This window comes from Myxocyprinus asiaticus, chromosome 40 (genome assembly GCF_019703515.2).
Source record: "Myxocyprinus asiaticus isolate MX2 ecotype Aquarium Trade chromosome 40, UBuf_Myxa_2, whole genome shotgun sequence".
In the NCBI taxonomy this organism is placed as follows: Eukaryota; Metazoa; Chordata; class Actinopteri; order Cypriniformes; family Catostomidae; genus Myxocyprinus; species Myxocyprinus asiaticus.
The window spans coordinates 40,510,765-40,524,331 of record NC_059383.1 but is presented as its reverse complement, the minus strand read 5'-3'; the positions used below and the strand labels follow the sequence as shown (position 1 = coordinate 40,524,331).

Sequence of the window (13,567 nt, the reverse complement as noted above, 5' to 3'; positions counted from 1 at the left end):
AAAACACCCATCAGGATTCATGCCACACCAGTTAGAGTGGACAGAACAAACCTAACAAACTCTTAATTTGCTTGTTTAAAAATCTTTACTGTCATTTAAAACTGCAATTGAAGTATTTGGGATCCCTATTAACTGTCAACTCGAGATTATATATATATATATATATATATATATATATATATATATATATATATATATATATATATATATGTATATATATATGGGGGGGGGGGGGGGAGAAATCAAAAATAACATTTTTCTTAACAGGAACACTGATAATGTGATTAAACCAAACGTCCCAATCAATCCTGGTTCCAAACTCATGGAACACAAACTTCATCAGCCCTTTTAACATGCTAGCATTCTAACAATGGAGAGAAAATATGCTCTTTATTGGTTGTAAAAAAACAAACAATTGTAAAATAATCAGGTAACACACAGGCAAATGTTAGATGAAGCAAAGAGGCTTTTACTGATTGCTGGAGACGAACGATTGATGTCTTCATCTCCAAACAGATGTGCTCATGCCATCCAGTGTGTAAAATTTAGACAGAGCCTGTGTGTGTTTGTGTATCTGTATAGATTTCTTTCTTTTCCAAAATGATCAATCAAAAGAAAAAAACATAAAAGGGGAAAAAGATCAGGATGCCCATTCCACCTTTAATCATCATCAAAGTTCTGTTGTAAAAGGAAGTTTGCAGCCAAATTCTCATTCTTCTCACAAGCAAAGTAGGCCTGTATAACGAGTCCTTCTGGGAATCCCAGGGCTTTTAGCTGAGGGAGAAACACAAAGGAAACATGGAGAGATTCGATAAAAACACAGAAACACTCCTGCTGTCCATGTGGGGAAAAGACTTGAGCACCTTTGATCATACTGATCCTCCATCTGTGTCTGTATCTCTTAATTAAAAGATCCTCAAAACGAATTCGTTACACTAGAAAGACAAGCTTTTTATGAGATGTGACTTTTAGAGACTGACAGTAACGTTTCCATCCAAGGATTTTTTGTGGAAAAAATTTAGCGCATCAAAATAAAGCTGATGGAAATGCAAATTACAGCTAAAATTTCACAAGTGTCAACTTAATATTTTTCCATTTAACTCTAGTGCATAAACTATGTCGATACTTCAAATGTTGCGAAAAACTGGTTTGGAAACACTTTTTGTCGAGAAAATTGCCATTAACGCAAAAATGTAGTGTCACATGACAGAATTTGCCCCAATAGTTAGCCTGTGTTAATCAGGACGACAAGGTATACATCCTTGAAAGCCAATTTATTGTACGTGATAATGGATTGATCTTAACGGCATAAAGATCCGATCACTGCAAACATGACACTTCCAGGAGTGCCAACACAAATATCTCGTATCATGCACCTGTCATCATCAAGTACAAGGAGAACAAATGAATGGCCACTGTTTGTGATTAATTTAATCGCGGTAGACATCCATTTATTTATTAAAGTTGCTTTTCCACACCATTCAAAATAATAGACGGCAGTCATAGAATTAGCCCACAATACAAAAAACATATTTCTGTGCACAAAGATGTTTTACATGTAAAATAAATACACAATACTACGAGAAAAACATCAGTGTGCTTTTTTTGAAACACTAACATATAGCCCAATTATATTAAATTATTGCTTAGCTTACTTTTGAAAAAATGTCGGCACAGTTCCCTGTATTAAATTAAATAAATTACCAAATGAATAAAGCATTAAATTTAAAAAAATTAACAAATGAAAAAAATTATATTTTTAGACCTATATATGCCTTTTCTTTACACAAACTTAAATTAGCCTTACCCTGTTCTGTAGGTGAAAAAGTCGTCTGAATGACATTCTCAGAATGTTCTAGACTATAAACTATCAGAACTATTTGTGGAGTTCACTTTCAGAAAACAAGCTTTTGAACATTTTAAAACTTTTAAATATTTTAAATCTAACCTTCTTTACCGCGGATCGCATTTGCTGAGCTTCTTCAGAAAATGTAAATTGCATTATGACACTAAAATTAATTTTAGATGACAATCAAGTTCAGTTGGTCGTTAAACGTTGCTGGACAAATATGCGGGACATAATGCAGTTGTGATGGCGATGCTTTAGATTAGATGATTGTTCAAAATATCCTATTGAATATCAGGAATGTATCATAAACACTGATGTTACACCGCATCAATGTTTCTTTAATAGCTGTGCACACAGCATATATACATCGATGGATGATCCTTATACTAAGACCGAAAGTTTCCTCCACTACTTGGTGCAGGTTGCCAGCTTGAACAGGGCCATGACGATTCACTTTCGGGTCAGAACCGGTGGCAACCTGCGATAGGCGTAACATCAGGACCAATATTACAGTCCTATCAGAAGGGCAACTACTCTCTTTTGATTGCAATTCCTCGTCTTGATTGCTTTTATGTGTGAAAATAAAATTACAGTAAGCTGGCTTCTCCACATTTTACCAAAACAGAGGAAAAAAATTAGGGACATTTGAGAGGCGAATTAGCGATAAACACACATTTCTGTATACAGCTTCAGGGCAAATTTATTTTGTGATAAACCAAAACGTATGTGACAAAGTGTTTTTTTAGGCATGACGTCATTACACACACCATTTTTATCGAAAAAAGGCCATTTGAATGGAAACAGGCAGAATTCACTTTTTCGATAACAAAATAGTGTAAAAAGTGGATGGAAACTAGGCTATTTACACTTTTCCACTCAATCCGTTATAAATTGTTTAATATCGGGTCTACTAATAAACCAACAACACTGTGCATTCAACAGGAAACAATGGTGTTGACAGATGTATTGTTTGCATAAATGCCTCAACTTTTTATGTAACTATTTTATTTTTTATTATACAACTTTGTTGTAATTAACATTATAGAATGTTTTTTTTCTCCTTTTCTCCCAATTTTGGAATGCCCAATTCCCACTACTTAGTAGGTTCTCGTGGTGGCGCAGTTACTCAACTCAATCCGGGTGGCGGTCGACAAGTCTCAGTTGCCTCCGCTTCTGAGACCGTCAATCCGTGCATCTTATCACGTGACTTGTTGTGCATGACACCGCGGAGACTCACAGCATGTGGAGGCTCATGCTACTCTCCACGATCCACACACCACCACACGCCCCACTGAGAGCGAGAACCACTAATCGCGACCACGAGGAGGTTACCCCATGTGACTCTACCCTCCCTAGCAACCGGACCAATTTGGTTGCTTAGGAGACCTGGCTGGAGTCACTCAGCACACCCTGGATTCAAACTCACGACTCCAGGTGTGATAGTCAGCTGAGCTACCCAGGCCACCCTAACATTACAGAATGTTAAAATATTCATGATTCTTATGCTTTTGTTGCAATCTAATGATTTAGTTGTTATAACACTAAATAAATGACATAAAAATACATCTCAAATGCTGTCTGGTTTTAAGTCACCGACAGAATATGAAAAACAATCTTTAGAATTCAAGAGCTTTACCCTCTCAATGGCTTCTTTCTCCTGGGGTGTGACCTGGATGTAGTTCATGTGCCCGCCTCCTGCCTCAGCCACGCCCCCACCACCTCCACCTTGCCCCGCCTCTTGGATGGGCTCATTGAGCATCTGGATGAACTGCTCCTGATGGCTGCTGATTTGCTGAGAGAGGAAACAGGAGAAACTGAAGCCCTGATTTGCTGACAGACAGAACGAGCAACAGAATCAGATGCGAATCCTTGTAGAGTCAGAATGAAACACTAGCGTACTGCAGACTGCACATTAAATAGTGTACACTGCATACTTTATGCTTTGTCACATCATTAGATTGCATATTTAATTCAGTGAATGGTGTCAAGTTATCATCTTGGAGAGACATGTTTAATTATTTTTTTCTCCCCCAAATGTGTGTAAAAATGTCAAAACTCTTCTTCAGTCTGATCAACTAAAGGCCCAAATTACACCTTGCTTTAACATGCTTTACATATCCGGAGAGTATCAAGATCATCTTTAGCTGGATGGCATTTACACTTTGCAGTCAAATTCCCTGTTGAGCTCTCATCAACAAGGTGTTTCCGTCCACAGAACTGATGTTCACTGAATGTTTTGTGTTTTTGGCATCATTCTGAGAAAATTCTAGAGACTGTTGTGTGTGTAAATCCCAGAAATACTCAAACCAGCCCATCTGGCACCAACAATCATCAATGTGACTATCTAATCAGCTAATCGTGTGGCAGCAATGCACTGCATAAAATCATGCAGATACGGGTCAGGAGCTTCAGTTAATGTTCACATCAACCATCAGAATGGGGAAAAAAATGGGGAGCGGCAGTTCTGTGGATGGAAACGTCTTGTTGATGAGAGGTCAACAGAGAATGGCCAGACTGGTTTGAACTGATAAAGTCTACGGTAACTCAGATAACCACTCTGTACAATTGTGGCTATTCTGAGATGCGGGTTGGCGCTGTTTTGGTGGCACGAGGGGGACCTACACAATATTAGGCAGGTGCTTTTAATGTTGTGGCTGATTGGTGTATATCTAGTTTAGTCACCCAAAAAAGGTTTCCAAATGAGTGATAGACGCTTCTGCTTCAGAATCAAAGCAAAAGCATTTGTCCAACTGGAGAAGCTGGATTTTTCCTTGGATTGGAAAACAATGCAGATTTTTTTTTATTTTTTTTAATTCATTCCAATGTACAAGACTATTCAAATGAAAAACAGTGTAAAAGGTTTAATATTACTAATTTGGGTATTCCTTGCACACAGTATGTACAGTACAAAAGTAGCATGCCATTCCAATCAGTCTTTCAAAGTACACTCTTTTGACCGAGAGCGAATACGAACACGATAGATGTTTGATGCATGCGCACTAAAACTGCTTTGTGATACTCTTTTAGTACAGTCAACAGCAGGCGCTGATGATGCACACAGTCGAGAAAATCTGGGACTGTGCTGATGACAAAATTTGCGTCACACTTACTATGCATGGAGCGATCAGCAATGTGGACAACCGAAGTATACTTTGACATTCAGAGGAGGAGTACACATACGTTTGTGCGTGTGTGTACCTGCAGGAGCTGAGGGTTCTCTCTGCCGATTTGTTGTAGTAGAGCTGGGAGGAGAGACGGGTTCTGCTGGATGATCTGTCTCATCTGCAGGAACTGCGGCTGGTTCCTCAAGAACTCCAGAGGATTCACTGCACACACACAGATCACAGAGAAACTTACACTCATCCTCTGATGGTATAACTACAGGCTCTTTATGTACCGTCTGATGCATAAAGAGAAAAAGCTGCGATATAACTGGCTTTACACAACTTCAAAAGTTTTAAATCAGCACAGGAAAGTTCCCAGACTGCTATAATGAGCACTTCAGAGGACGAACTAATCACTGAGATGTTCATCACATCAAATCTGTGAAAGATACTTAATGAGAGTTTTGATGGGTCGCACCTCCTGATCCTGTGCTGGGCTGGGATGGGGTGGTAATGGACGGGGAAGAGAGGCCTGTGGATGCAGCAGGAGTGCCACCTGCAGGAGCCACTGGATCAGCACCCCCTACACTGCCCTCTCCCTCTGCAGGTATGCCCTGAAACACGCACAAACACACACGTTACCATCGAGAATAATCCATGACAAAGCATGACAACAACATAATAATGCTGCATATGCAGTGAAACAACAAATCAATAATCCAAAGTGCCAAATAAACTTAAGTTGAAACCAGCAAATTTAAAAAAAGGAACACATTATAGACGTAAACTAAAAGTACAGATGAAAAGATTAGATTGTTTCACCGTGAGCAGGTACTCGACGGCACGGTCAGGATTGTTGAAACTGGCTCTCAGTGCCGCCACCACTCTCTCTCTCTCGTATCCCATCAGCATCATCTCCGTCACCATGTTCTCATACGACTGCCCTGTCACTGAACACACAATCAACAGACAGAAAAATCACGTTCACCTATCACCTTGACATCATCACAGAAATGATCCAATCAGAGAGCATGTCTCGTACTTGCCCTGGCTCATCACATTTTTAAGACATGTTCAGCAGTTTTGAAGGTGTTTTAGTATTGAGGCAGCAAACTGAATTTCTGAAAATGTGCAAGAACAGGGTATTTCCCAATAACAAGTGATGGTTTGTGTGGAGATTGTGAGCAGCAGATGCGTGCAGATTTACCCAGCGCAGATGTCGCCTCATCAAATATGTTTGCATTTGATGCAGAAACAGAACTGAAAGAGATTAAAATGAAAAAAACACATAAAACATCTGCTGAAGCCCCATCTGAAATGTTTAACTTATTGTATGTTCCTCTGAGATAAAAAATTGGGCCAGCATCAACACAAATAGTTTCAGACGGAACAGAACAGATAAAAACACTGATAATAGTAAAAGCTGATCAGATCTGAATGTGTGTGTTCACCTGGCAGGTGTAGATGGCGCGGCGTCGCTGGCTGGTTTCTCCTCGTCAGGTTTGTCTTCTTTCGGGGCGGTCTCAGAGGGGGTCTCAGCAGGTGGGGCAGAGGAGGGGCTCGTGGTGACCGTAGTGCTGGAAGAAGCGGCGCTGGTTGCCGTGGCAGCAGATGAGGGGGCAGATGCAGGAGCTGCTTTAGGCTGCAAGAGATGCAACCACATTACTAACAAATTCATATAAACATAACCATAGATTTTACAAAAGACATTGTTATTAGATACTTAATGGTTTAATCTAAACTACCCTTTCAAATTTACATATCACTTCTTATTCAGAATTCAGCGAATTGACCCGTCCGGATGAATGACTGTGAGGAACTACGGCAGCATGCTGAGATCACAACAGCACACTTAATTGTAAGGGGCAGCGAGAGGGTAGAAAACTAAAGTGAGAGCGCGTTTTGGTGCAAGATACATTGACTAACATTATGAGAGGGCTTTAGGGAAAAAATATAGAATACACATTATTATTTTGATCTCTATTCTACAAGTGAATGTATAAATGGCAAATCAAACTTTTCTGTTCAGCTCATTTAGGGCGTTTTCACACCTGCCTCGTTTGGAACATTTGTTTCGGACCCTAGTGCGGTTTCTCTCTAGACCCGGCCCGATTGGAAACAAACTCTGGAGCGATTCGCTTGTAGTGAGAATGAAATCCAACCCAAAAGAACAATTACTGCTATAAAAACCATGAGCATACCTGACGGATTTGCAGGGAAGAAATCTGTAGGTCAGCACGTTACTGTAATTCATCATCGAAACACAAATTATTAGTTTTTAGTTATTTAACCTGAGATAAGTTTAGCACATCTCTTTTGGATAGTGGCACAACGGACACAGGCGGGACGGCGTCACTGACAGATAAAAACGTGGCTTCACACTTTGGAGAGAGAGCTTCCTTGATGGTAAAAACAGGTACTTTCAATGCAGATATTTAAAACATTATTTCATTAGTTTTTAAAGCCTTAACTGGAAATCATATATTCCTATTTTATTTTTTGATTGTATATTTTAAGCTAAATATGTAAAAATGACTTATGAAGGTGTATGACGCACACATGCACCTTAAGAAATATGTCAATTTATATGATAATTAATCATGAAAACCCTTAAAGAGACAATCGTCATAGTCGCAATTATTTGTCTGACAATTTATCGTCAGCCAAATTTCATAATCATGACAGCCCTATTTCTGCCTTAAATTTTCACACATTATTTTAAGGCTCTCCGATTAAACCACAAGCCCTTACTTCTCATGAAGGAAGATTTTTAGATTCTGTTTCTTGCATTTTATCATCTCCACAGAAATAGAGTAGGTAAGTGTCACTGCGTGTTATTAACACTGCGTGAATGAACCCGCAATTACAAGGAATATTTGCCATTACGTGGATGTTAAATTAAAGTGAAACCAGAGTGCTTTGCGTTCACTATCAAAGTTTATATCTCATTTATATTTTTGTGGGTGTTTGGCGTGAGCCTCTGCAGACAGCGCACACATCAGAGCGCTTAAAGCAGTATGAAATTTCAAACAGTGACAACAGCTTGTTTCATTATTAAAAAGGCAATTTCATGACATCATATAAGTTGACAATGTGAAATTTGAACATTTTTAAAAAGCGAAATATAAAATAAAATGTAGTCTTGCAAACTATATTGCGTGAAGTCATAAGAATACTTTATAGATATGGGAAGATGCTCCCTTCTCATTTTGCTTAATATCTTTTTCAGTTGCATAATGTGAGACTAAAATCTTGAGCTCAAGACGAGTAAAGCGAGTCACTCTTTCTATGACTGAACACCAATCACATACAGATGCTGATAAAACTGATAATGGCTCACCTTTGCTACCATAACCACCACAAAGTTCTTTTCGTCGATCTTATACTCCTTGAGCGCTGTGTCATCGTTCAGGATTTTGCCTATGGGGGAAAAAATAATTAAAATAAACGATAGGTAATTCATCAGCCTGCAGCTCTCACAGCTGAATCTGACAGCCGTCTGTCATTCATCAACATCATACGCAGTGTAATAAGGACACGCATTAAATGCCACTTTCTACATAATTATGAAGAGAACCTCATGTGCATTTCCCAGAGTGGTCTACAAACACTGCCATATAATCACAGCACAAGTGCATATAAAAACCAGCGGGGACGTACCTGCATATATCAACTTCTGTCCAGCCACTGGAAAGCCATCCTTGCCCTTTTCATTCTCTATTTTTTCTTTTAAAGCCTTTACCTGTGAAACCCAAACAAATCAAAGTTCAATCAAAAGAGTGAGAAAACACAGAAGCACTCAAATCACAGGCTCTTGTTTGATCCAGCTCAGCACTGAAACCAGCACTGCTTTCCTGAAGTGTAGTGAACGCCACGTGTGTATATGACGTTCTGGTTGTGTTGCTCAACGACTGTAACCATCGGGAGACATTACAAGCTTAAGTTCTTGGAAGAAAAAGAAATATTGGAAGGCCCTTTGATTTAAATGGTATCACAGAACCCAATCATAAAAATGGAATTATCTATAAAATGCCGAATGTCACAGAATCTTATATATTTGAGATCAAATTAATGTTTGAATGCACAATTAATCAATATAAATAGATAAGAGTGATGTCCAAGTGTGAGGATTAATCCACAAAAGGCTGAGATTTAATTTATTACAGTAAATAAATATAAAGTCTGCATGTGCTGCGCACTTCAAAGTGAGCTGCCATGTCCCAAATGACGCACTATGCACTGTACACTTACACTCAGCCATCTAGTATATCAATTTTCAAATTGTAGTTTCATCCCAAGTGGAACAATAATGCACCAGAAAGCATTCGCCGTTTTTCAGCTGACGGAAATGACGTTTCAAATGCATGCAATGTGTTTCTGCTACCTTTAGCGCATTAGACAACCTCAGTTCAACACTTATACCTCAAATAACGTACATTTTCACACAGCGTGGGGTGATGGTAAAGCATTCAACTCACACTTGTAAGGTACTGTCTTCACAGAAGTTTGCTAGTTCACCATTAATTACGACTGTTTTGTCAGGCCAGCATTGCGCCCAGATAACTCCGCCCCTTCCGCTATGTAGGGCAAGCCGGGACATTTGAGTGCACTGAAGTGTCCAACATTCCAAACTCCGTTATTTCGGCTGAAGTAGTACATCATCCAGGTACTTGTAGTACACTTCTTTGTTGAATTTAAGGGTTATGGTGTAAACATACTAGCACTACAAAATGACATGGAATAATGCAGATGTGTGTGATTTGGGACACACCTTGTGTGTGCATGCTCTTCCAGAGTGTAGAGCGCCGTCTCTGAAATGGACAAAGTCATGCTGCACTCTGTTGAAGTTTGTTGTTGTGATGATTCATGCTTCCTCCCATTTAATTTGGCATTTTAAACTTCACACTGGGACACCTGCAATGGAACGCCACTATGTTGGACTTACAACTCGTGCGGAAATCTTTAGCTCTGATTTCGTTGAGATGCAGGTGTGTCACGCAAACATCACCGAGGGAGATTTACAGTCAATGATAAACCTTCACTTTTATTACATATACAATAATGAGTCAAAGTTTCTACATTATATGACAATAAAACCTGTTCAGCAAACGTGTGCAGAGGCAGATGTTCAAAACACGGTGGATTAAACTTTCTTTTGATTATCGTAAACCTGTAGAACAAACGTTAGCATTGCAGCATCATTTATCAGTTTGGTTGCTATGAGACGTCTCTGTTGACAATCAGCGCTGAAAATAACAACGTAATTTGATACGTAGTGTATAGTTGTCAGGTGGTTGTCACAGAATTTCGAATTCAGTGAAAAGTCACATCAAGCATTTTCATTCATCGTTTTCATGATCGATCATTGCTGTCACTTCCGAGTACCCGAGTACTCGTGCCCATCCCAGGGGTGGACTGGGCAGAGAAATCAGCCCGGGATTTTACATAGAAACGGGCCCAAAAGTGTCGCTGTCCTTTTCTGCATATCGTGGCGCCGTTTTGTGGCCGGGTCTGCATAACGCAGCGGATTATTTCAGTTTAGTCCTGGTTCTTCTGATGGCCAGTCCACCCCTGATTGGCCCCAAAGTGCGTCGACTCACCAGGAAAATGCCCGGAATGCCAGATTACCAATCCAGCCCTGGCATCCCTAGTTTAAAGAAACACTTCATTTGATAAAAACATATTGCAATGTTCTGTTGAAAAGCATCTGTTCTGTTTTCATTTGATTAAAGGTTTTTTTTTTAATGATAAAATTTTATTAAACTTTAAAACTCACAAAATAAAATGGAAAACACGAAATTTGGTACAAAAAAAAAAAAAAAACTGGGGGGGAAAAAAATAAAACAGGTTTCTTGATGTGACATAAGTAGTGCATAATAATCTTTTATTATTATTTCTTTAAATAAATGACGCAATATTGCTTTAAAATATTAATATGCCTAGCAAAACAAAGTCATGTGGTGCATGAGGTGGTGCAACCAACAAAGATAAATGTTCTGTTGTCATGTGACCAAAAATAAACAGAGAGAACCCATTTAGACCCTCGTGTGTGAATTAAAAAAACAAACATTTTGTCATATCATTAAATATCAATATTTTGACATTTTTATGAAAAGGCAAATTCTATTCATGTCAAATAGAGAAACTGTGAGAAAACTAACTATAAAACTCATGATACTTGTTACATGATAAAACATTTTTCCTTGAAATTATGTTTGAAAGCTTTTTATAAATGAATGATTAAGTTGAGTACGCTCATGTATTCAAGGCACAAAGATAGTCTTTTAATATTTCTTAAATTATGGTAACACCATGACATTTTTAAAGCCATTAAATCATTTCTTGTAAAATAATTTTTTTGAAACCAACATGGCCACAACGATTACATTTCTACAAACATGACACGTGTTTCAAACTAGTATTTTGCTGCCTGTCCGAATAAAACTTATTTCTAAGAATAAGGTGTTCCAAAAGTGCAATGGCTCCATGAAGACTAACTGTGACAAACAGGAAGTGAATCAGGTGATATGTGGACTAAATAAATCCCATGTCTTCCTTCCTAAAGGTCTGGCTGACCTTTGACCCACAACTGTGTGTTGTTATAGTTTGGTATTTAGCATTGGCAGGCCATGTCTATTCATACTGCAGAAATGGCTGCACAAGTGTGTCATTGTGCATTTGCCACAGATATTAAAATGAAACATTATATAGATGACACATCTGAAAATTTCCAGAATTACTCACACAAAACAATCCTTCCTTATCCACTAACATGAGATGCAACTGTGTTTAGAAAACGTTAGCTACAAATTTACTGGATAACAGAGACAAACAAACAAACAAAATCAAGCACTGCATTCAGAAATAGAGGTAGAACGATATATCAGTTTTACCGATTAATCGGTGCCGATAGTTGCTTTTTGGAACTATCGTTATCTGCAAAAATCATTGCCGATAGTTGCAGATAGTTTTTTCATAACTTTGTCATTTCAAAATATGAGTCGCCGGTGTGTTTCGGGATTGTTTATACTTAAAAGTCCCGCGTTATGCACCGAATCTTCATTTTTTTCTGGTTATTTTGGGGATTTTGGTTGAACAATAAACTGCATCTGAGATTTTATTTATTTAGGACTCTTTGTCTGTGCCCGTCATAGTAAGGAAAAATTTATACATTTTTTTTTTGACATTCCATAAATCAGTTTTAAAAACTATCGGCCGATTAATCGGTTATCGGCCTTTCCCATCACCTTCGTTATCGGCAAAATCTGCCATCGGTCGACCTCTATTCAGAATAGTACAGTTTCACATGGCAGTTAGTACAAGAACAACACTTTTATGTAAAGCAATCTGAGAAACCATTATACAGACATTCGATCCACAAAAGTTAAATAATTGCAGTTCTAAACTTTTTGACACCTCTTGAAAGACCAATCAAATTAGATGAACAAAACACAAACTACTGGTAGGGGAATGTGTTTGGAAAGTACCCATCAAGCCTCTAAAGAAAATCTGTTTATTAAAGACACAGAAAACTCAATGAAAAGCAATCATATCACCAACTGATCTGTATAACTGCACATTTACACTAGAACTTTAATAACACACAATGACATGCTAAATAAGCCGATTTTACACAGTAATTGTCAACTTGGCAACGTTAAATTACATACTGACGTTTAAAGTATATTTTGATTATTTTAGAGTACCTATAGTCATTTTACATTTAATTTAGACACTTTCTTACAACTTTGGTAAAAAATAAAAACTCACTTTGTAAGCAGCTAACATGCTAAAGCTAACACGGTTTACGAAGTATAACAAACAGCGGCACAAACCACAGGAAATGCGTCGATATGATCATATAAAGCGCCGTGTGGCGTATTTGTGTGTGTTTTGATGAGATTAAAGTGTGTTTTGTGTGTTTTACGGACTCTGCTGTGAGAATGTGTTAGCCGTTAGCCACTAGCAGCGCGCTCGTCTCTCACCGTCTCCTCCGCGTCGATGTCGATTTTAAACGTCTGCTGCTGGAGGGTTTTCAACGTGATCTGCATTTTCGTGTTCTTCTGTGCGGCCGGTGTGGAGATGTACCGATGGCTGGATCGCTGAATGTGTTTTTTCCGCCGTGGCTCATCACAGCCTGTCCGCCGCCATTACGTGCATAAACACTCGACGTCCCGCCCCCCTTCCACCTCACTGCGCACGCGCTGCGCACACTGACATGTTTGCGTCACTGCGCAGTCGAGGGTAAATCACGAGTGCTGATGGGAAATTGAGTTTTTAGTGTCTCGCGATTGAGCCGCAAACAAATCTTGCGTGTACGGTAATACCAATGCTCGAAGTGGGCCGGTGTTCTGTCGAAGTCTGTTCCCCCCATGTTTCGCCTTACGTTACAGTTCACCGTAGTGCGGTTAAACATTAAACATAGGCAGGGTTGTGAGGGTTACTTTTGAAATGTATTCCACTACATATTACATGCTGTAAAATGTAATTTGTAATGTATTCTGTTAGATTACTCAAGGTCAGTAATGTAATCTAAATACTTTGGATTACTTCTTCAGCACTGGTAGATTTTTTCACGTGTTTTGACTATAAAAACTCTGCCAGTACAGTAAGA

General features: G+C 38.8%; 1 protein-coding gene across 1 annotated transcript; it reads right to left on the bottom strand.

Annotated features, from left to right (window-relative positions):
- Positions 1-373: 373 nt before the first annotated feature.
- Positions 374-13,151, bottom strand: rad23b (RAD23 homolog B, nucleotide excision repair protein). Its single transcript, XM_051680988.1, has 10 exons — positions 12,939-13,151; positions 8,614-8,695; positions 8,294-8,373; positions 6,405-6,595; positions 6,161-6,213; positions 5,776-5,903; positions 5,432-5,567; positions 5,048-5,175; positions 3,486-3,641; positions 374-774 (listed from the first exon to the last, which is right to left on the bottom strand). Exons 1-10 carry the CDS (start codon positions 13,002-13,004, stop codon positions 661-663), a joined length of 1,134 nt encoding a protein of 377 aa, XP_051536948.1. The 5' UTR covers positions 13,005-13,151; the 3' UTR covers positions 374-660.
- Positions 13,152-13,567: the final 416 nt, after the last annotated feature.